A 22245-nucleotide genomic window follows, 5' to 3' on the forward strand; every position below is an offset into this window, starting at 1 on the left:
AAAAATATCAAAATTGAGTGGCTACACCTTTTTCTAGATGAAATTTTGTCTGCTCAGACATTCCTGAACAATTACGATCAGAAATCTTTACTTCTTCTGATGTTTTGTTGTTGTTTATTCTTTTTTTTATGGGACACTTTATTTTTTTTTCATTTGAATGAGTTTATTCAATCAACTTAGAACATTATTTCCTGATTACAACAATCACATTATTTCCCTCCCTCCCCGTCACCCACCCTTCCCGCAGCCAATGTGCAATTTCATTGGGTATTACTTGTGTCCTTGATCAGAACTTTTTCTATGTTGTTGTTTGCACTAAGATGTTCATTTAGAGTCTACATCCCCAACCATATCCCTTCAACCCCTGTATTCAAGCAGTTGTTTTTCTTTGGTGTTTTTACTCCCACTGTGTTTCCTCTGGATGTGAATAGTGGTTTTTCTCATAGATTCCTCCAAGTTGTTCAGGATCACTGCATTGCCACTAATGGAGAATTCCATTACATTCAATTGTACCACAGTATATCAGTCTCTGTGTACAATGTTTTCCTGGTTCTGCTCCTCTCACTCTGCATCAATTCCTGGAGGTTGTTCCAGTCCCCATAGAATTCCTCCACTTTATTATTCCTTTTGATGATTCTCTTGAGTTCTGTGCTTGGACATCAAATTTTCTATTCAGGTCTGGTCTTTTCTTTGCAAATTCTTGGAATTCTTCTATTTTGTTGAATGACCATACTTTCCCCTGTAAGAATATAGTCAGTTTTGCTGGGTAGATTATTCTTAGTTGTAGACGTAGTTCCCTTGCTTTCTGGAATATCATATTCCATGCCTTTTGGTCCTTCAGTGTGGATTCAGCCAGATCTTGCGTTATCCTCACTTTGGTTCATGGTATCTGAATGACTTCTTCTTGACAGCTTGTAATATCGTTACTTTGATCTGATAGTTCTTGAATTTGGCTATAACATTTCTGGATGTTGTCAGTTGGAGATTAAGTATAGGAGATGATCTGTGGATTCTTTCAATCTCCACTTTTCCCTCTTGTTGTAGAATATCGGGGCAGTTTTCTTGAATAATTTCCAGTAGTATTGTGTCCAGGCTTTTTCTTTTGTCATGGTCTTCTGGTAGACCGATGATTCTTAAATTGTCTCTCCTCAAACAATTTTCTAAATCCTCTGTTTTGTGAATGAGATGCTTCATATTTTCCTCAATTTTTTCATTCTTTTGGTTTTGTTTTATAGTGTCCTGCTGCCTTGTGAGGTCACTTAATTCTAGTTGTTGTATTCTGGTCCTTAAAAACTGTATTTCATCCCTGGCTTTTTGGTCATCCTTCTCTTTCTGGTCTGATTTTCTATGGAGGTCATCTGTCATCCTGTTTACCTCATCTTTCATCTCCTTTGCCTCATTTTCCAGCTGATTAATTTTGGCTTTCAAGACACTGTTTTCTGTTTCCAGATGACTTATCTTGCTGTTAAAGTTGTCTTCAGCCTCTCTTAATTGTGTTTTGAACTGCATTTTGAGTTCTTCCACAGCCTGTATCCAATTCACTGGGATTTCTGATTTATCATTTGCTGAATCCTCTCCCTCTGTTCCATTTGCTGTATAGAAGCTATCGTAATTTCTTTCTGCCTTTTCTGTTGTTTGCTCATATTCACCCCTTCTTTGCTCCCCATATTTGTCTGTGCTCTTGCTCCTCTCAGTTTTTTGGTTTTGGGGGCTTCTGTCAGTCTCCCCTCTTAGAGCTTTGACAGAAGATCTCTTGGTGCAGTCTCTGGGGGAGGGTTGTTGGGGGTTTGAGTTTCCCTGTCCTCTGGAGGCTTTTGATTGGATTAAAGTCCAGCAGTCAATGTGGCAGGGGTGTGGAGCCTGGACTTCCCTGAGTTCTGAAGACCTTTGATGGGATTAAGTTCAGCTTGGTTGGGCTGGGTGTGCTCTGAGGGCCAACACCTCCTGATAGTGGTAGTCTCTCGGTGATCGAGTATGACTATTGTCTTTGTGCAGTTTCATCTATGGTGTACCCTCATATGGCTTTGGAGTCCAAAGGCTGAGGTGCACAGTTTGTGGCACATGGGGCATGGGACACCAGTTGTTACGGGAGGTGCGGCTGTGGCCTGGTGTCAGCGTTCACGTGCAGTGGCAAGACGTTGACATCACTCATCTTCAAAAGTGGTGGTGGCGTGGTTAATGTGGGTTCACCAGCTGCTTCTGTCAGAGGCAGCGAGTTCTAGTTGCTTTGGTGTCATGCCAGCCCACTTCAAGTTGGACTTTAGCTGATCTTTTCTTTGGTCGGCCTTGTTTCCTGAGTCCAGCTGACAGTTCACCATAGAATACCTGTCTTGGTATTCGCTGTGGGTCTATGCAGATGACGTGTCCAGACCATCGTAGCTGGGTTTTGAGGACCAGGACTTCGATGCTGGTGGAGTTGGCTCTGTTGAGGACTTCCTGATTGGTGATTCGGTCCTGCCATCGGATCCTCATGATTGACAGGAGAGAGCTTTGGTGGAATTGCTCCAGCTGCTTCATGTGCTTCCGGTACAGTGTCCATGTCTCACAACCGTACAGGAGCGAGCTGAGGACCATTGCGTTGTACACTTTGAGCTTCGTCGCAGTGCTTACAGCACTGTGTTGGAGGACTTTGCAATGCAGCCACCCGAGTGCCTGGTTGGCCTTTTGGATCCTGGCATTGATCTCGTGGTCTAGGGACCCGTCGTTGGCGATGGTGCTGCCCAGGTATTTGAAAGTGTTGACGTTAGAAAGCTGCGTGCCATTGATTGTAATGCACGGCTGGTTTGTTGGCCTCCCTGGTGCAGGTTGGAACAGCACCTCTGTTTTGCTGAGGCTGATAGTCAGGCCAAACAGTTTTGTTGCAGTGCAGAACCTGTCCACAATGGTTTGGAGATGATTTTCTTGGTGGGCCATGAGAGCACAGTCATCTGCGAAGAGAGCTTCCAGGATGAGTCTCTCTGTTGTCTTTGTTTTTGCAGTCAGGCGGCGAAGGTCGAATAGTGAGCCATCCAGTCGGTATTTGATGTAGACGCTCAGATCTAGATCCATCACAGCATGTCGTAATACTTGGGTGAAGTATAGGTTGAATAGCACCGGAGCAAGGACACAGCCTTGTTTCACGCCATTGGAGATGTTGAAGAGATCGGAAGTCTCTCCACCAGATAGGACTTCCCCTGTCATGTCGACATGAAAGAGCTGGATCAGTTTGACGAATTTTGCTGGGCATCCGAGCTTGCTGAGGATCACCCACAATGCGTCCCTGTTCACTGTGTCGAATGCCTTTGTCAGGTCTATGAAGACAATGTAGAGACTCAGGTTCTGCTCAAGGCATTTTTCCTGCATTTGCCTCACCGTGAAGACCATGTCGATGGCGCTGCGATCTGGTCGGAAGCCACATTGTGATTCAGGCAGGTTCTGCTCTGAAACAGATGACAGGAGTCTGTTGAGTATAACATGGGCGAGGATCTTTCTGGCAATGGAGAGTAGTGAGATGCCTCTGTAGTTGTCATAGGCTGGTCATGCGCCTTTGTTCTTGTACAGGGCTACGATGGAGGCATCTGAGTTCTGGGGGCATGTCTTCCTCTTCCCATATGCTGGTCAGCACTATGTGGAATGCCTGGAGCACCTTTCCATTTAAGGCCTTGCACACCTCGGTTGGGATTCCGTCTTTACTGGGTGCCTTGCCTGCACTCATTTGTTGAATGGCTTTTTGGACTTCCTCTATTGAAGGAGGGTCTTGAAGAGGGTGGACGGGGTTAGGATAGATGAGTTGCACAAAGATACTTGTGCGTGAAAGAGATTTAAGTGGAAAAGCCAATGCACAGAGACAGTCCCACTCTCTCGGCGTTGGAAGCCTGGGTCCAGTGGCACGAAAAATTGTTACATCTGGAGACTTCCTCAGCTGCATTGGATAGCCGTGTTGTCCTTTGTGCTCCAACATGCTCTGAGCACTCCACAGTGCCTTGCTGCGTCGCCCTCTCAGCCATTGAACCTTCTTATTGGTTTCTTCCGTCTGTTTAGCCGAAGCAGTCTTCACATGCTGGGTGAGCAAAGCCCTGGTTCACCAGGGGTCCACAACGACCCAATGGCTACCCTCACAAGGTTTGGCCGGCCTGTCGAAGCCGTTGCCTGGGGCGTGGCCGCTGCCACATGCTAGCAGCTACTGGGAGCCACAAGTGAGAGCTGGGTGTCAGGTGGGGGTCAGAGGCTGGAGAGCTGCCCTAGGAGGGCACAACAAGCCCTCCATACCAGAGATACTACCCCTCCCTGAGCACCCCATACACCCCAACACCTCCTGTAAGGCTGGAGCAAATATGGAGGAGGATCTACACAGCTCTGGCCAGGCTGCCAGCTCTATGCTCTCTCTCTAGCTCCTTCCCTGCTGTTTGTGTTCGACGCTCTGAGTTTCCCACAGCCCTGCCCACAAGGTATACCCTCCAGACCAGCACCTTTGCCCGCCCAGAAGCTCCCACTGCTGCTAAGAGTCTCAGCACTCTAGATGGGCAGGAGGAGGAGTCCTGGGACCTTCCTTCTGCCTTCCCTTTAAATCCAAGTGTTCTCGGATTCCAGCTTTTAGGGAGGAATACCTTTTGAATTGAATCTAGCAGGAGGGTTCCTTGGCTCTTGTGATAGTGAAATCAGTTTTAAAGATTGATATATATTAATTTAAGGTCTCCAAGGAATTCACTTATGAAATTCCTAAATGAAGCACTCAAGTCAGAATGGAGTTTTATGGTGGTTTAATTACAACAGGAGTAAGAAAGAAGGAGAGGGAGAGAAGGAAAGAAGGGGAAAAGGGAAGAGGTTAACAACCTTCTGGCAGAGCCAGAGGGACTTTAGGCCTGGAAGGCCAAGGTAGAGAAGGAAATCAGTCCTTCACTCACATGACTGATCTGAAGGAAAGCTGCCTGTGGGCCTCCTCCCTGCTCGAGCTCCTAGAACAAACTGGCGCCTAGCCCTGTCCACAGGAAGTGAGCAAACTCCAGAGGCTGTTCTCTACCTCACTTCCTGTGCCTCACAAGGTGGCTCAAACTTGGCTTTGGACAGCCCAGGTGGGCAGTTAGTTATTTCTGATTTGTCATTGACTAGCACATGCCCATGTAGTGTGGGTGTGCACAATATTTGGATGCTAGACCAAGCAAGGTGGAGAAGATTTAAAATTCACAATCCCCCCTGATGATGATTGGGGGACTAGTCTCCTCAATTGATCACTAAACATAAGCATCCTGCACCCCAAAAATTCCAACTGCAAGTGTATACAAAATGTTACCCTCTAAGAGGAAAACTACAATAGTTGTAGACAAGGGGAAATAGAGGAAAGAGAGAGACAGCAAAACCAATGTTTTGCTTGGCACATTGAAAAAAGCCAGTTGGGGGTAGTCCCCTTTGGCATAAGAGTGTACATTCAAAATAAATGTTCAATCAACCTCACCCAAGGTTCATTTTGGATCTTCCTGTAGTGTAAGGGTTTAGGTATCTTTCTGCAAACAATTCATTCTCTGGATTCAGTTAGTTAGCAAGCTTCTTCTCTGAGGATCTATCTCGAGCAAAATTTAAATCTTGGATTTTATGAAAATACGATCCCCCCTGAAGAAAGTGTTGAAAAAAACACCCAGTTCAGCTGAGGATGCAAGGTTTTGTTATGGAGGGTGCATGAGTTAATTCAAAAGAAAAACAAAAACAAAAATGAAAACAAAAAACAAACTCTGTCTTGTTGTTAGGTTTGATTTTCAGTCCCCTAGGTGCATTCAGTTTGTGAGCGGTAAGGAAGGGCATTCAGAGGTCTGAACTTCTGCTCCTTCTAGGCTGCCATCTTCATAATGGCCATATTTAGCGGAAAAAGAACAGATGAGAAAATGTACTTCCCTTATATGGGCGAAATAATGTAGATATTTTGTCAGATTTGGTAGATGAATTGATTAAGTTTTGCCAAACTATTTTTTCTTTTTTTTTTAAATTGGTTGTTAAAAGGGGTGGTTTTATAGGTATTAGAGGAGGGAAATATTTGGAAATGAAGGTGATATAAAAAAAGGTCAATCATTAAATAAAAACAAACAAACCACCAAGAGGGATAGGATAGCTAGGTGGCTAAATGGATTGAACTCCAGGTCTCAATTTTGGAGGGATTTGGGTTCAAATTTGACCTCAGATTCTTCCCAACTGTTTGACTTTGACAAGTCACTTAATCTCTTTGACTAGCCCTTGCCCATCTGTCTTAGGGTTATTATAAAAAAGAAAATAAGGGTTTTCAAAATAATACAGAGTAAAAAACAGAACAAGAATAAAGTACAAACATCCCTTCCACATCACAGGGAGTACCCCACAATCTGGAAAATCTGTGTAAAAAGTCTGAATGTTTTCTTTTTCTTTTATGGGATATTTATATGCACCTTATAAAATTTGGGTTAAAAAAATATTTGGCCCTAGGCTATAGTTTCTAAACTTTTAATGTTGTTTGTTGGCTTTCACATGCCATCTGCAGCTTCCACAGAACTCCCCTCAAACTTCCATTTTTTTACACCAATTTTGAGATGTGGAGAAATCACAATGGGGAAAGTCATAAAGTCAAATGTTGATATTTTGTGCCTTAATAATCAATCTTTATGAAAAATGTTTTATTGAAATTTGAAGAGTCATTTAAAAAACAATTCCAGGTAATTCATATCAGCTAAATTTTTGAAAATGGACAAATTCTTGAATTACATGTTAAATTTATGTATTAGATTATACTTAAAAAAATTTTTTTCTTCTACCTCAGCAAGTTTTTGTGTTTTCCTTTTAAAACTTTTTTCTTATGTATTTCAAGTTACATTTCATTTTCCTTTAACTTTTCATCTCTACTAGGGAGACCAACAGATTTTTGCATGCTTTTCAACAGTAGCAGAAAGATTGAAAAAATTATCCCTTCTCTTGACATTATGGTAGTCATGTTAATTGTTTGATTCTTACATGAGCCTACTTTGTTTTGTGCAAGCCTACTTAAATTTCTGAAAATTCTTCATAATTGCTATTTCCTATTAGCAAAACATTCTACCACATTAAATTCACAGGTCACAACTTATCCAACCATTCCCAAATGAGTATCACTTATGTGTTTCCAAGTCTATAGCGCTACAGAAAATGCTGTTATAATTGTCTTTTGTATACATCATTAAGGACATTATAGACTAATAAATGCTGAATAGATTGCATGCTTTTTCCCTCAGTCTTTAACGTTAGGATTTATGACTTAGTAGCAATAGGTCAAAGTGACTTTTGGGGAATAATTCCAAATTGCTTTTCAGTCCTTCCCACTTCCTCTAATCAATCTCCCACCCCACCTTCCAAAAACAACAAAAAATCCCTTTAACATGTATTGAGGAAAACTAATTCTCACATGTTCTAAAAATCTCAGTAAGTACCATCAGCTCTCAGTTGAGTGAAAGCTATTTCTTCATGAAATACCTGGAATTGTGGTCAGTTATTCCAATGATCAGCTTCAAGTTGGTCTTTACAATATTGTCACTACATGATTGTGATTCTGCTTAGCTCATTCTACAGCAATCTGGAGAAGTCTTCCCAGGTTTCTCTGAACCTTTCACCCACTTTATTGCAGTAGTATTCCATCACATTTGTGTTCTGCAAATCATTCATTTCCCCACTAGGTAAGCATCTTGTTTCCAATTCTTTACATAATAAAATCTGCTTCTATTTTGGGATAGTCTTAATTTTGCTTAGGGCCAAATCTCTCCTTAATCCACCTTTTTATTCCTCCTCTTCTCCCTTTTCCTTATTTCCCTGTAGTGAAATAGATTTCTTTACTCAACTGTGTATTTTCCTCTAACCTCACATTTTCTATGGCGTTTGCCTAAAACTACTTTGTGGTCGCACAGCTCATTAAATTTAGGCATTGCATCAAAGGAGATGGTGATAAAATGGAAAAACCTGAAAGATTAGCTCAGAGGCTGAAGAGGCAACTGGGAAGCACAGTGAATAGAGGTAGGCCTGGAAATAGGAAGTTTTGTGATTCAAATCTGGTTTTGCACTTCCTAGCTGAATGATCCTGGGCAAGTCACTTGCCCCAACAAGGAAACAAATTTAGGATGCTTAAGGGTTCTGACCATATATAATCTAAGAAGCCCAGTTGAGGATACTGGAGATACCCAAAATAAAAAAAAAAATCATCCCCATTAAGAGAAACTTAAGATTCAGGTCAGAACTTTATGTTTTGAGAAAGGATATTGTGAGGAACGAAGCACCTGCTGACTATCAGGATAAAAGCAACTGGGGAAATGTTTGCAGTTGTAGAAGTTAAGGGGCACAGGCACATCCAAGCATAGCAAGGGCTATGAAATCGCCAAGTTTAAATGTAATCACCTAAAAAAATTTGGCCTGGGTGTGTCCAAACTTAGCTATTATTTCAGTAATCAGAGTCCACTGATTTAACTACTTAAAGCAAAACTCAGTGCTTGTTCTTTCCTGGTTTTAACCAAACGATCAAGACACAAAAGCAGAATAGCTAGGAAGAAGTGGGTGGGAATATCTGAAGTGGCCAGCAAACAAAATCAACCCAGAATCAAGATGTTATTTTTTCACCGACTTCTTTTCCCCTTCATTTATCCACATTCCTGTTCCCAATTCCTTACTTTGTCCCATTAAACTTGAAGGGATATCTGTATTTTAAGCTTCCACTTGGTTGTAGTCAAACAGTGTCCATTAAAATAAAGGTGACTGTCTTTTCTTTACACGAGGTGCTTCACTAACTAGAGAAATCATTAATGAACAATTGAATCCTTAGCTCAGCTTTGAGTCTAAAGGACATTCGAAACTTACCTTCCCCTTCCCAGTAGGTAGAGAATTATAGGTGCTATTACCAGATGGCCTAATATTATGTATGTCCATTGGCTTTGCTCACCTTGTAACAAGGAGACATTTATCATGAAATCTCCAAAAAATTCTTTTTATTTGTAGCTTCCCACTCACTTTGTTAGATTAAATGCCAATAAACAGAGGCTCTTTAGACCTTCTCAGAAAAAGTCTAAGCACAGTGGTCCAGTGGCGTATTTTGGGCTTATGCCACTGAGCCAGAAACTAGAATGGGAATATAAAGCCAGTCAGGAAAATTTGGGGAGATGTCTTCCCCTTTTGATCTACAATCCACTGAGACATTTCTCTTGCTTAAGTTATTGTTTATATTTATTGTAGTTTAACTCTTCATTCTTAATAAGCAGTTGAATGTAAAGTTCTGTGTACTTTTGGAGTTTTCTTACTTGTACAGGCCCAATATTAAGTATCTACATATCATCCTAAATAAACTTTTATTTGCCAACCAGGTTTCTCCTGAAAGATCCGCTAATTGAGAATGTTATGCAATTACAGTATGTTGTAAAGATGCCCACATAACTTAGTTTTTACTATTTACAGATTGTTCATATGATCTTGCTGATGGCAATAGAAATCCTTCAAACCAACATTTACAGCTTATACGGTCAAGCTACAAACATTAAACTAGTTAGCCTAAGTATAACAAAATAAAACTTAAAATTAGTGGCTCTCATCCTATATTTACTATACAGGAAGGACCCTTTGTTTGTAATCTGGTAAAACATTAAACTAGTTAACGTAGTAGAGCAAAATTAAATAGATGGCTATCACCCTGTATTCACTGTACATAGAGTCCCATCTCCAACCAACATTTAAGAGTAACCCCTTTCTTCCCCAGTTTAGTTCCCCAAGCAACACCCAACAGTAATATCAGGATTCCTGTTACAGTGAATAGAGAGTCAGAGGTAGGGCTGGTTTTGATTAGCATTTAAAAAAAAATAACAGCATAATGGCAAAAACAGAAAGAAAATTATTCTCAAACCCTAAATCTGGAGAGATTTGGGGTTTTATAAGTAAACTGCAAATTAAATACTTTCCTAAAGAATAGGGTTTAAACTGACCCTTGGTATACCACATGTACTCAGAACTATTTGTTAAATACAGACAATACCTAGGCAATACAGCAAAAGCAGAAGCAGCACAACAAATCCCAATATGACAAGCAACCATACAGAACAAAACATCAACATATTAAAGTTTTCTGATGGTGAATTCAGTACAAAATTTTAATTTCAGAGCTTAACAATTATAAATGCGTGTGTACATTTAGTCAATCAAGAATCAAACCTCAGTCTAAGCCACTGCATATACACATTGAAACAAAAAAGTACAAGTCATGAAAAAAATGCTCTGAGGTTTCTTTACCATAAGGAAATAATTAACGATGTTAAACTATCTTGCACACTAAACATCATAAATTGCAAAGTCAGCATTTTATATTACTGATTTTATTAACTTTTCAAAACACAACTATAGTTGAATATTACAACAAAAACAATAGCTAGTAGTGAGTGTGTAAGATGATTGTAGTCCTTCACTCATTCACTATTGCATACAAAAGCCAGCATTACAATGAAGAGTATTCACTGGCCCCCCATTAAGAGGTTTGACACTGAACACCACCTCTGGGATGATGCTCATCATCCTCATAAGCTTCCCCATTGTAATGGCGCCTTCTTTCTTGAGATGGGTCAAAGTCCACCAGTTCTACCTGATCCATTTCTTCAGTCTCCTCCACTTCCTTTCTTTCAGGCAGTAACTTTTCCAATAAAGATAGCTTATCTGATGAAAGAAAGCCATTCTCTGGGAAGTTTACCTGGAAATCAATGTTGGGTTTTCAAAAAAAAAAAAAATTATTCTCATGCTCAAGTCACAAATGATAATATCTAAAATTTCCTTTAAGCACAGTACTTTAATATCCTAGGCTTTTCTTCTAGGCCTATAACAAATGTTTTAAGAACTAAATAAAAGTACTGGCACGTACTTTTATAATAATATATTATATAATAATATAATAAATAAAGCATGGCAATATGGAAAAGCAACATGGTATATAAAAGGCACTGGAACAGAACTCAGAACTTGGGCAAATTATGGACCTCCAAGTTTCATCTGAAAATGGAAAGGTCCCTGCCAAATCAACCAATCTACTCTGGAATCTAACTATGGGTACTAAACCTAATTATTGCTTCTTAACCACAAGGGGATTTGGGAGGAGGCAGCAAGGTGAATTTCAGATGTCAGACTAGATGTCAAAAAAAACCAGTTTTGGTAGAAAGGCAAATATTTGTCTCCCTCTAAAGTCAACTGTCTTGCTTACATAACCTACTTTCAGTATTAATTTTTTTGTATTTATGAACTACTTAAGATATTCCTTTTGCAATTTACCTTAAATTCAATTATGAGAATTCCTTTCTCATAAGGTCGGCGATAAATAGGCATGCCTTCATTCAGTACACATTTGATATCTCCATGTTTGACAATCTGACCTAAAAGTGACAAAACACGGTCAAAAACATTATTAAAAGAAAAAAAGGTAAAAAGGATAACCAGAATTACAGTTTTGGGGGGGACCTTTCCCAACTGCTTTTGGTCCTTTCCCAACTGTAGAATTTTCTTTTGAGAAGCCACCAGAAAACCAAAGCCACTTAAATTTTTTTTTTTTTGGAAATTTCTTCATCATGAGATATACAGATGATTGCCAGCCAGAAACAAAGTCCAAACTCCCTCACCCCACCCCACACCCAATTAACTTTAAATCTTCCCTTAAAGTGATTTTAAGGTTAACCACTGATTACTTACCAGGATGAGAAGTAATGACTATAGTTCTACTATCAAGAGTTGATATTGGTTTCTGAAAACCACACAATGCTTCAACCAACTGGATATCCATACACATGAAAAGGTCCTCACCCCGACTAAATCAAAGAAATGTATCACATACTTATTAATGCATTTTATTTATTGAATCCAAATGAGTATTTCCTGCTTTTTAAATTTTGAATTTATTTAAAATATTTTCCCATGATTTATATTTTCCCTCTCCCCCCTCCCCTTCCCCAGTCAATGAACAATTCATCTGGGTTTTACATGTATCATTAATAATGCATTTTAAAATCAGCAATTTGGATCAGCTTGAATAAATGGAGTTTAAATTTTTAACAGTATGATAATTTTGTGGCCATTTAAAGTTAATAAGAACTTACTGCTTTTTAAAAACAACCCTTTCCAGAAAGTTTAACAAACTGTATCATCCTATTTTAATTTAGTTTTTAAAATTCTAAAGAATAGAATAAGGAAAAATTCTCTCAAGATACTCCATACGAGGTAAAAGACACATAAAAGTTGTTTCAAAACAAGAACATATCATACAAAAAAGGTGGGATGGGGAAAAGCAATGCTCATAACTATGTGTACAAAATTAAAACACTTATCTTTCCTTTATGCCATATGGACAGCTTCTTCCCCCAACCCCTTTTCAAATGCCTAATAACAAAAATTTCTGTAATGTGGAATGTTTTAAGAAAAATGTTCAAGCTTGCTAACCTGTTCTCACAGAAATGATGAATACTAAAGACTGATTTTAGTAAGTCACAAAACATAGCTCCTAATTTTATTCATTGTTATGAGGAAAAATTGGTATTACATAGTTTAAGGTGAAAAAGTCACACTTTCTATACACAAACTCTTAAGTTGTTAGGAATATGGTAGTGATTTCATGAATCAAGGAAAACATTCATTCCCAGTAAAGTGCTCAAACACAACTATCTTCTCCCTTCCCTGATAATTTTATCATTGATATTTATTACCGTGTAAATATAGGATTGTCCTTCTGATCCAAAACAATGATAATATCTCCTGGCTCAAGTCCTGGCTCCTGGTCACCTTCACCATGGAATGTTATCTTCTGACCATCTTTCATGCCTAAAACAAATAATTTATTGAGTTGGTCCTGAAACAAGTTCTAAAACACAAAAATATTTCCTAACAGGTGAAGGGGAAACAGTAAGTCCCAAGAGTTAAGTTTTCTTAAGAAAAGGAACCAAATTTTGCCAATTGCATTAAGTACAATATTTAATTAGAAATTGCAAAAGATGGGGGCAGCTGGGTAGTTCAGTGGACTGAGAGCTAGCCCTAGAGACGGGAGGTCCTAGGTTCAAATCTGGCCTCAGACATGTCCCAGCTGTGTGACCCTGGGCAAGTCACTTGACCCCCATTGCCTAGCCCTTACCACTCTTCTGCCTCGGAGCCAATATACAGTATTGACTCCAAGACAGAAGGTAAGGGTTTAAAAAAAAAAAAGAAATTGCAAAAGATGTACAGTTTAAATAGAACAGTTTCTGCCTCATGCAGTGCACAACATAGTTTAAATCCAATCTAAATGTTTTATGATGATAAATGTCCAAGTCCAAAAATCAGTGAACACCTAACTTTACTTTTAGTAAATCAATAGAAATTGCTACTTGGCAGCTGTCTACCAATTCCCTCTAGTTAAGCCTGTTAAAAGTCAAAAAGGCATAGGGGCAGGTGGGTAGCTCAGTGGATTGAGACCCAGGCCTAGAGATGGGAGGTCCTAGATTCAAATCTGACCCCAGACACTTCCCAGCTGTGTGACCCTGGGCAAGTCACTTGACCCCCATTGCCTAGCCCTTACCACTCTTCTGCCTTGGAGCCAATAACACAGTACAGATTCCAAGATGGAAGGTAAGGGTTAAAAAGTCAAAGGCATTTAACATTTCCAGTAGCTAATGTGAGGAGGGCTGTTAACTCCAGCTTTCTGACTTGTGTCCTATCCATGACCATTCAAATAGAACAATGCCAAAATATATTCACAATACATGTACTTTAGGGTTCTGAATATTTCTCTCAGGTTACCAAACCTAAATCTATTGATAAGCATATCCATATTCAGAATAACATGATTACTATGAGATTGGTTAGTTTCACTCTGAAATGACATGGGATATCCTTTTGTAAATGTGGAATCTACATAGTGAGCATAACAGTGACCAAAAACTGGAACACAGGATTGGAAATTGGAACATGGCTTTCTATTTTAAAAATTCAGCACTGATTAATGGCTTTAAAAAATTACTCAAGGGGGCAGCTGGGTGGCTCAGCGGATTGAGAGCCAGGCCTAGAGACGAGAGGTCCTAGGTTCAAATATGGCCTCAGACACTTCTCAGCTGTGTGACCCTGGGCAAGTCACTTGACCCCCATTGCCTAGCCCTGACCACTCTTCTGCCTTGGCTCCAAGACAGAGGGTATGGGTTTAAAAAATTAAATTAAATTAAATTAAATTAAAAATTACTCAAGAAAACAAAATATAGGCCTATTAAATCCTGGTATCAATCTTCTCACCAGGGTAGGTAAAGTACTTACCCTTGTCAATATGAACCTCCAGAATTTTTTTCTCTCGAACAATTTTCCTTCCATTACAGCTTTTACATCTATCTTTAGGGCTGATTCGTTCCCCATGCCCTTGGCATTCCATGCAAACTGATTGAATTTGCTGAACCATTCCAGGTCCTATCTGATGAATTCTTATTTGCATTCCAGTACCTCTACAATTGGGACAGCATTCTACAGCTCCTTTCTTACCACCCCGTCCTAAATCACAGAAAAAAAAAATTTAATTTTCAACAAACTAAATAGGTTTATTACATACAGTTGAATATTAAAGATACATACCAACACACCTCAAAGCACTGTTTCTTACAACGCACTATCACAAACAGGAATATCTGGAAAGCTGAAAAGGCATATAAGGTACAGGCTATTTCATAATACTTAGTATGCACTAAGCATTCTGATAAAACACTGGAAGATAAGATGGTTCCTCCTTTCAAGAAATTTGTATTCTATTTGGGAAGAGAAATAACTTTAAAAAAAAAAAGTTCAGCTGGAATTCTAAAGTTGGAGCTGATAAATTAGCAATGTCAATGTGGGGAGGTTGGCTAGAGGGTGAAGCAAGACAAATAGTAAAGCTCAGGGATCTTTCACCTCACCAGAATTATAGTTTTATCACCCTTTTCATCCAAACAGGACCCTTATCTACCTGCTAGGTCAGGGAAGGAGCCCTGAGCAGGGACAGAAGGACTTCCCCAGAGCAGGTACCAGTCCCTGCTCTACTCTTTTCTAAGACAAATGTCTTGAATTCTTAGCTATTTTCAAATAACTTAATTGTAAAGTATTAAACCTAGCCTTCTGCTACTTCCTACTATTCTCTCCCTTTTCACCCATACTTCCCCTCAACTAATGCTGTTATATATATATTCATTTTGAAACAGAAAGAAAATCCTCATCTAACCCTCAACAAGTTCTTTCACCTATCCCAACTATTCTTCCCCAGCATGACCCCAACCCTCTTTTCTTTTAAGAAACTCTTAGGACACATTTCCTGCTCACTCCTCTGAGTTAAGATCTCAAAGTGAAAATAAAGCTTCTAGAAACAGGAATTTGCAGTTATGTTGACAAAAAAAATTTAAACATACCTTCACATTTATCACAAATTACATTCTTTTGCAAAGCCAGTTTTCTTGTTGCACCATTATATAGATCTTCTAAGGTCACCGACAACTGATGAACAACATTTTTACCTGCAACCAGTAAATAGTTTTATTCAAGTATCTATATAATCTAATTTTAAATTTCAACTTATGTTTATATAACTTAGTATCGCCAGAACAGCAAAGTATAAAAAATTTGGTTCCAGGTATGTCCTGGTACATGTTATTAACTGGGAATCTGTGGGGGAAAAGCTAAATTGATAAGAGAGCCAGAGTTTGAAATTACCACCTCAAAAGAATCCAGAGAATCATCATATTGCTTTCACATCCTCTTATTTCCTAGAATCCAGTCTCATTTATAACTTTTAAAATTTGCCATCATCCAAAGGGGAGAAAAGATCCCTTATGTGAATGTTCAAGCCAAACTTAGGAATACCTTTTATAGTGAAATTCCTTTAGTAGAACATGGGAAACAAGTTTAATCCCATCCTAAGCTTTATTACAACTTTTTTTTTTTAATCTCTTGGATTTTATTATACACACAGCATTAAGTATTAGAATTTTTGAAGTGATGGACCAAGAGCCCTTTATCCTCTGCCTATAGGAAGTACATAATAACAGGAAGTCAATGGGCTCTTGGGAATATGTAGTTCTTTTTTGGGGGTAACAAATTTTCAATCATACATTCACACTTGGAATTATGAATTCTGCCTTAATGATATTATGGCCTTGGGAAAGTCATTTGACTTCTTTAAGCTTTTTTCTTTGGAAAACAGTTTAAAAGCACCTTTTTCTCAGAGGGTTGCGAGGATGAGACTATATACAAAGCATTTTGCAAACCTATATAAATGTTTTATTTTAAATCTCAAGGTATGCCAAGGACAATTTGGTTTGAGAAAAGCTGCTCTTTTGGAGATCACTGTTTAAGTCGACATACATTGTATATTTGTATACGCATTTTATAACATTTATTGTACATATCCATTAATTTAAATAACTAGAGTTATGTTGCGTATTTTCTCCTAATATAATTTTAAGGTTGGCAAAACAATTCACATGAGAAAAGACATGATTTGGCAAGTCACCATTTGGCAACTTCTAAAATAATTGCTAATAATCTTCAAGAAGCAGAATGCTCTAACTTAATGTTGAGCTAAAACTGCCTGCCAATGTTATAATAACCCATTTGTTTCCTGCCTGCATCCTAACCCAGAAATATAATGATGTTCAATGTTGTAGAGGTCTCCAAAATATTATAAAGATGAGACCTACTCTTTTCCCCAGGCTCTTGAGGGTGGGGGAGAGATTAATTTTCAAATGATGTTTTACTACACAGATCACTCCAAATGCTAATTTTATTTGAATACCGTAAGCTGGAAAATATTGTAGCTGCCATCTGAATAGAACCCAAACCGAGACTATCATTATAGTGAATGATACTATGCTTCTAATTAATAAAGCCCAAGATTAACTTGGCATACCCCGTGTCTACTGAACTGTGTCCAAAATCAAGTGTCCCCTCCATTAAAAATGGCTATCAAATCAAGGCTCCTCATTCCTTTTTCAATTGGAACTTGGATTCTTACATTTAAATCACTATTACCACTAACTTAGAATATATTGACTTTTAAAAAATATAATCTGAGAACTTAAAAAGCTCTTAAAGAAACAGGAGCTCTTAACCAATCTTGTGACATCATAAACAGAAAAGAGATGTGGTCATGACCAGAACAATAGATGAAAGGAGTAGTGGATCATAGAACATGGAATTTAAGGACGGAAAGGACATATAGGACAACTCCCCCTACTTTATGGAGGGAGTGGAAACCTAGCGTTTTAACTAGCAGAAAGCCACACCAAAACCAGGGTTTACATAATTTTAACAAGAAATCACAATTTTCTGGAAAGTTACTAGAACTCGCAAAGAAATAAAATCTTCACTTTCCATGATAATTTAATTCAAAAAAGCAATGAGGTCAATTTTATTCTTGATCAATATGAATTGACTAAACAGAAAATAAAAAATTTGGGGGACAGCTGGGTGGCTCAGTGGATTGAGAGCCAGATGCAGAGACTGGAGGTCCTGGGTTCAAATTTGACCTCAGACACTTCCTAGCTGTGTGACCCTGAGCAAGTCACTTAACCCTCATTGCCTAGTCCTTACCACTCTTCTGCCTTAGAACCAATGCACAGTATTGATTCTAAGACAGAATGTAAGGGTTTAATTAAAAATAAAATAAAAATCTTAAGAAGAAATTACCCAGACCAATCTTAAGAGTCAATGGTTTAGATAGATTAAATGATTTGCTCAATTACAAAGTATGATATGGAATTTGATATGTTGTCCTCTACAAGCTCTTTCCCAACTATAAAATGAAGGGAGTGGGACCAAATGAATCTAAGACCCTTCCAACTCTTAAATATCTACCAAAGGAATTACATTTCTCAGTGTGAAGAGCTTAAAAGTTAAGTTAAAAGTGCTTGAGTGATATAATAATACACCTAGCCCAAATGCCTTCAAAGTTACCAGGCCTGGAAAAACAAAAATCAAAAAAACTTAGCGCACACAGCAACACAGAGATAGAAGCACATCTTTGAAAAACAAATCATGAGGAAGTAGCTAGGCAATTCAGTGGATTGAGAGGCAGGTCTAGAGATGGGAGATCTGGGTTCAAATATGACCAAGGGGTTAAAAAAAAAAAAAGGGAGACACCAGAATGCCAAATACTCCAATTTTCAATAAGGATGTTTAATTTTTCCAATTTTAGGTCAATGATTTTTAATAATTTGAAAATTGGAGTAAAGACATGGTTTGAGTATTTATAAAGGAACTTGTGATTAAAGTTCCACCAACAATCTGAGGACAACTACCCTTTTTCAGAAGACTGAATGTTAAATCAGAGTGATGTTTAGTGATATCACCTTTGCCATTATTCCTTAATTTCAGCAAATTGCTTGATATATTTTGCTGTATACAAATTTTAAAATGAGAGAGGTACATGACAGAATCTATCCTCAATGAATAGAACTAAATAAGAATATATGAATAGAAAGTTTTATTAAAAAATATCAAGTCTGGAAAGAAACTTTAAAGACTACAGAGTTAAGTGAGAACTAGAAAAATGCATACAATGGCAACAATTAGTGAAAAAATGACTTTAAAATACAATGAAGGATAAGTCCTCAAGTCTAGAAGTCTAAGAATGAAACACAATACCAATTACCTACTATAAGGTAATAAAAATATGCACCCACACACACACACCCTGCAAGTATGAGCAAAGGTAGAATTTGTTTTGGAGGACCATGCATGTTTTGAGGGTTTCATTTTTTTCCTTTGGGAAAAAAATTGTTCAACGAAGAGAAAGAACAATGAAGAAGTAGCTGCAAAAGCTCACAAAAATCAAACACAAACATAAAAATTCAATGAGTAGACCCAGAACAGTGATCAATGTCATGTCTGAGGGAATTCTCCACAGATAGCATTATTTCTTTTGCTGGTCAAATTTTGTCAATGGCTTAAATATTGTTTGCTTTTCAAATTGCAGATTAACAAAGCCAACAAGAAGGGATAATTCAGTCAGGTCACATTAAGAATCCCACAAAGCTAGACAAATCCAAGATTGGATATTGGGAATTAACCAATACAGGCTTAAAAAAAAAATCTGCACAGGATGGGTATAGGGTACCTATCTGACTGTGTGCTAGTATTCATGTTTTAATGAATTTCAAGTACATTAAAGTTAGTGTGACATTACAATTATACTTTGCTGTACCTGAATAAACTTGAAGCTTAACAATCAGCTCTCCCAATTAGTCTTAGCTGCTAGGATTATCCTTATTTGAGATGGACAAAACCTTATTTTCTTACCTCTACGTTCCCTTTGCATTCTTCCACCTCCTCCAAAAAACATATCAAAGATATCCATTGGAGAACCAAAGCCACCACCAGAACCACCCTCTTTTATGGCTTGTTCTCCACCTTTGTCATATAAGTCTCTCTTCTTTGCATCAGAAAGCACTTCATAAGCTTGAGAAATCTGTTTGAACTATTAAAAAAAACCCACACTAAAATAAGTAGTTGTAATGAGATTTAACAATCTAAGTCCTATTTGTTTCACATATATCAGATTCATATTAAACTAGTAAAGCAGTTCTATATATACACACACACCCCTATGCCCAAAGCCAAGGACTATATTTTACGTCAATTAACAGAAACAAAACTTTAATAGGAATTTCAATTTAGGACCTTCCAAAAAAAACCCCCCAAAAAACCAGGATTAATAATACATTGTCAAAGTTAATCATATCAAAAGATTTTTTTTTTCCTTTTGGCACATACTAAGAATTTTTTAAAGCTCTTTAAAAAATACTTGCCTTTTCGCCTTCATTTGGATTCTTGTCTGGGTGATATTTCAAGGCTAGTTTTCTATATGCCTTTTTTAGTTCTTCCTGGGAGGCATTGGGTTTTACTCCCAAAACATCATAATAAGTTGTTTCCTTCACCATTTTCTATAGCCTGAAATCAAAATCACAACTTTAAGGTACTTAAATTTTAAGTTTCACCTTGAAATCAATTGAGAACATCTAATCAAGAGTATTTTCAGAATTGGTTATAACCAAGCCAACATTGGGCCACATTCCAAAAACCCACATAAGAGAAAATAGCAATTAATCTAGCACATAGGCAAACCTTTTAATGCTTTTAATTATAAAAATTTCAATGTCTATTTTTTTATTTTTTCCTTCCTACAATAAGATAAGTGGTTATAGATTTTTCTTATGCCTTGATCCTCCTCCCCCCTCCAGCGAAACTAGCCTCTATGCAGTTTCTTGACGGTCAACGTTTAATTACTTCCACTCCTCCAAGACCTGGAATTCTCTTCCTCCTCAAGGCCACTTCATGGCTCAAAACCTAGCTAAACTAGACCTTCTAAAAGCTTTTCCAGATGCCCCTCAGTGATAGTGCCTTTTCTTATTATCTCAAATTTATGCAGAATATATCTTGATTGTACACAATTGTATTAAACTGGCATCTCCTTGACAGCAAGGATTAGTTTTTTGCCTTTCTTTGTATTCCCAGCACTTGGCATAGTTCCAGGAACATAACAGGCGATTAATAAACACTGACGGGGCTCTCAATTAAACAGTCGTTTAAACCAGTGGTTTCCGTAGTGGCCAGTTTAATCCTTTGCTATTTGTCAGTAGTCACCTGACCACCTTACCTAGCAAACCACGAGGTTTCTTTCTTTCTTAAAACCGCCTCAATGGCCGAGGCATAGGGGATTCTTTCCATCTCCCTCATTAGCAAAGCCCAAGGGAGGTTAATACAGAATGCTTATCTCTTCGGATCTTGTCGTCCGTCGGCCATGGCTTCCTCTCAAGTCTAGTGCGTCCACAGGAGGCCTTCCCAGGAGCCCCGGAAGAAGCAAAAATTTGGGGTTTCCCTCCCCCCCTTCCTTTAGAAGTGCCTGCTGACCTGATTTGAGGTCACCACCGCTATGGGTGTCTAGAAACTGAAGGGCGAGGGGAGCTTGGAAGGGATGAAGCGTTTATACGCAAACCCCACCACAACAGGGTAACTATCATCCAAGAGGAGGTAGGAGCGGGAACGCGCCCGCAAGTTAGGCGAGCGCGCCCGCAACCCATCCCCCCCGCAAATATTCCCCCACCCTCCACCCCGACACGGACCGAGGGGACCAGGATTGGGGGAGGGGGACGGTGAGCGGCTAGGGCGGTGAAGTCTGAATGACCTCGCGGGGTGAGGGAAGAGAGGAGGATCGGGGGAGGCAGTGGGGTGGCGGGTGAAGACGCCAAGTCCATTGTCTAGCGCCGAAGCTGCAGAACGTCGGCGACACCCCTTGGAAATCTAGGGCACCAGCCCCCGCAGCCTCGGGAAAGGTGCCAACTGCCTCCCCGGGTCTCATCGGCGCCCCGGGGAGGTGGGGGAGGGGTGTGGAGCTGGGCCGTGGGGGGTGAAGAAAAAGGGATGGACTTACCGGGGAGCAACGCTCGCAGTACGCCGGGTGTCGAAATGCCCACGTTCGGGGTGGGGTGAAAGGGGACCGCCCAGGAGCCGGTTGGGATGTTGGGGGAGCGAGTGGAAGAAAGAGAAGATGGGGGGAGGGGGGCGAGGTCTTGGGCGCGGAGCTCAGGCAGCGGCAGCTGCTACCCTCCGCTTCTCGCCGAGTTTTCTGGAAAGTTCCGCTCGCGGCGTCGCATCCGGCGAGTTTTGTAGCCGAGTGGGCGCGTCACCCTCAGGAAGTCCCGCCCCCTGCTCCACCTCTTCTCTGCTTCTCCCCCTTCCCTCAGCGGTTACCCCAGTAACCAAGAGGGGCGGGGACTCCGGAATATTCTAACCCGAAGAGAAGATGGAGGCTGATGCTGGAGACTTCGCGGCCGCGGGCGCTAGGGAGGAGATGGGGGAGGGGGAGGGGCGGAATTGCTGCCTCGGGCCGGAGAAAGTTCTCGATCTCCTCTCCATCTCTTCCCCTGGTAACTCGGAGATCCTTTCTGGAAATTGGTTATGCCAATGAAAGGCCGCAAGACCTGGCCATGGAGAGGAACTCTGGGGATCCTCTGGCCCGGGATTCTCTCTCCGCACTATGGGCAACTTTCCAGCTCGAGACGCTGAAGGTTGAATAATGGCTTCCACATGGTCTCACAAATTTCCCCATTTCTTCCCGTTTTATCATGCCAAAGTCTCACATTTGCTTTTTTTAAAGTCAAAAACTGAGATTAAAGGAGACTCAAACGTTTCAGCCCAAAAGAAATATGATAGAAAAAGTTACCAATTTGGAAAAGTGGGACTTAAATCTAAATCGACCAGCACCTACTGGGGCTAACCATCTGGGTTAACAAGGATAGAGAT

The 22245-nt window shown here is 39.6% G+C and overlaps 2 protein-coding genes across 3 annotated transcripts in view; one reads left to right on the forward strand and one right to left on the reverse strand.

Moving 5' to 3' along the window:
- Positions 1 to 9146: 9146 nt before the first annotated feature.
- On the reverse strand, positions 9147 to 22032 carry LOC100014880 (dnaJ homolog subfamily A member 1). 2 transcript variants are annotated; one of them, XM_001364323.5, is made up of 9 exons: positions 21374 to 22032; positions 19752 to 19893; positions 19243 to 19420; positions 15357 to 15461; positions 14245 to 14472; positions 12672 to 12786; positions 11665 to 11780; positions 11251 to 11351; positions 9147 to 10678 (listed from the first exon to the last, which is right to left on the reverse strand). In XM_001364323.5, the coding sequence occupies exons 2-9, from the start codon at positions 19881 to 19883 to the stop codon at positions 10460 to 10462; spliced, it is 1194 nt and encodes a 397-aa protein (XP_001364360.1). In that variant the 5' UTR covers positions 19884 to 19893; positions 21374 to 22032; the 3' UTR covers positions 9147 to 10459. The 2 variants fall into 2 exon arrangements, with proteins under 2 accessions (XP_001364360.1, XP_056662651.1); XM_056806673.1 differs by lacking the exon at positions 21374 to 22032 and adding an exon at positions 20600 to 20741.
- Positions 20866 to 22245, forward strand: part of APTX (aprataxin) — a 31740-nt gene continuing 30360 nt past the window's right edge. The window contains exon 1 of the mRNA XM_001373143.5: positions 20866 to 20952. The gene's annotated coding sequence lies outside the window, so the exon portion shown is untranslated. The remainder of the gene's footprint in view (positions 20953 to 22245) is intronic.

This window comes from Monodelphis domestica, chromosome 7, assembly GCF_027887165.1.
Source record: "Monodelphis domestica isolate mMonDom1 chromosome 7, mMonDom1.pri, whole genome shotgun sequence".
NCBI classification, from domain to species: domain Eukaryota; kingdom Metazoa; phylum Chordata; class Mammalia; order Didelphimorphia; family Didelphidae; genus Monodelphis; species Monodelphis domestica.

Coding starts and splice junctions, on each gene's coding strand:
- LOC100014880 (XM_001364323.5), bottom strand. CDS start 19,883: ATGGTGAAGGAAACAACTTATTATGATGTTTTGGGAGTAAAACCCAAT. Junction 14,473..15,356: donor AATTTGTGATAAATGTGAAG/GTATGTTTAAAT, acceptor TCTGTGATTTAG/GACGGGGTGGTAAGAAAGGA. Junction 12,787..14,244: donor GGAGGTTCATATTGACAAGG/GTAAGTACTTTA, acceptor TATTTGTTTTAG/GCATGAAAGATGGTCAGAAG.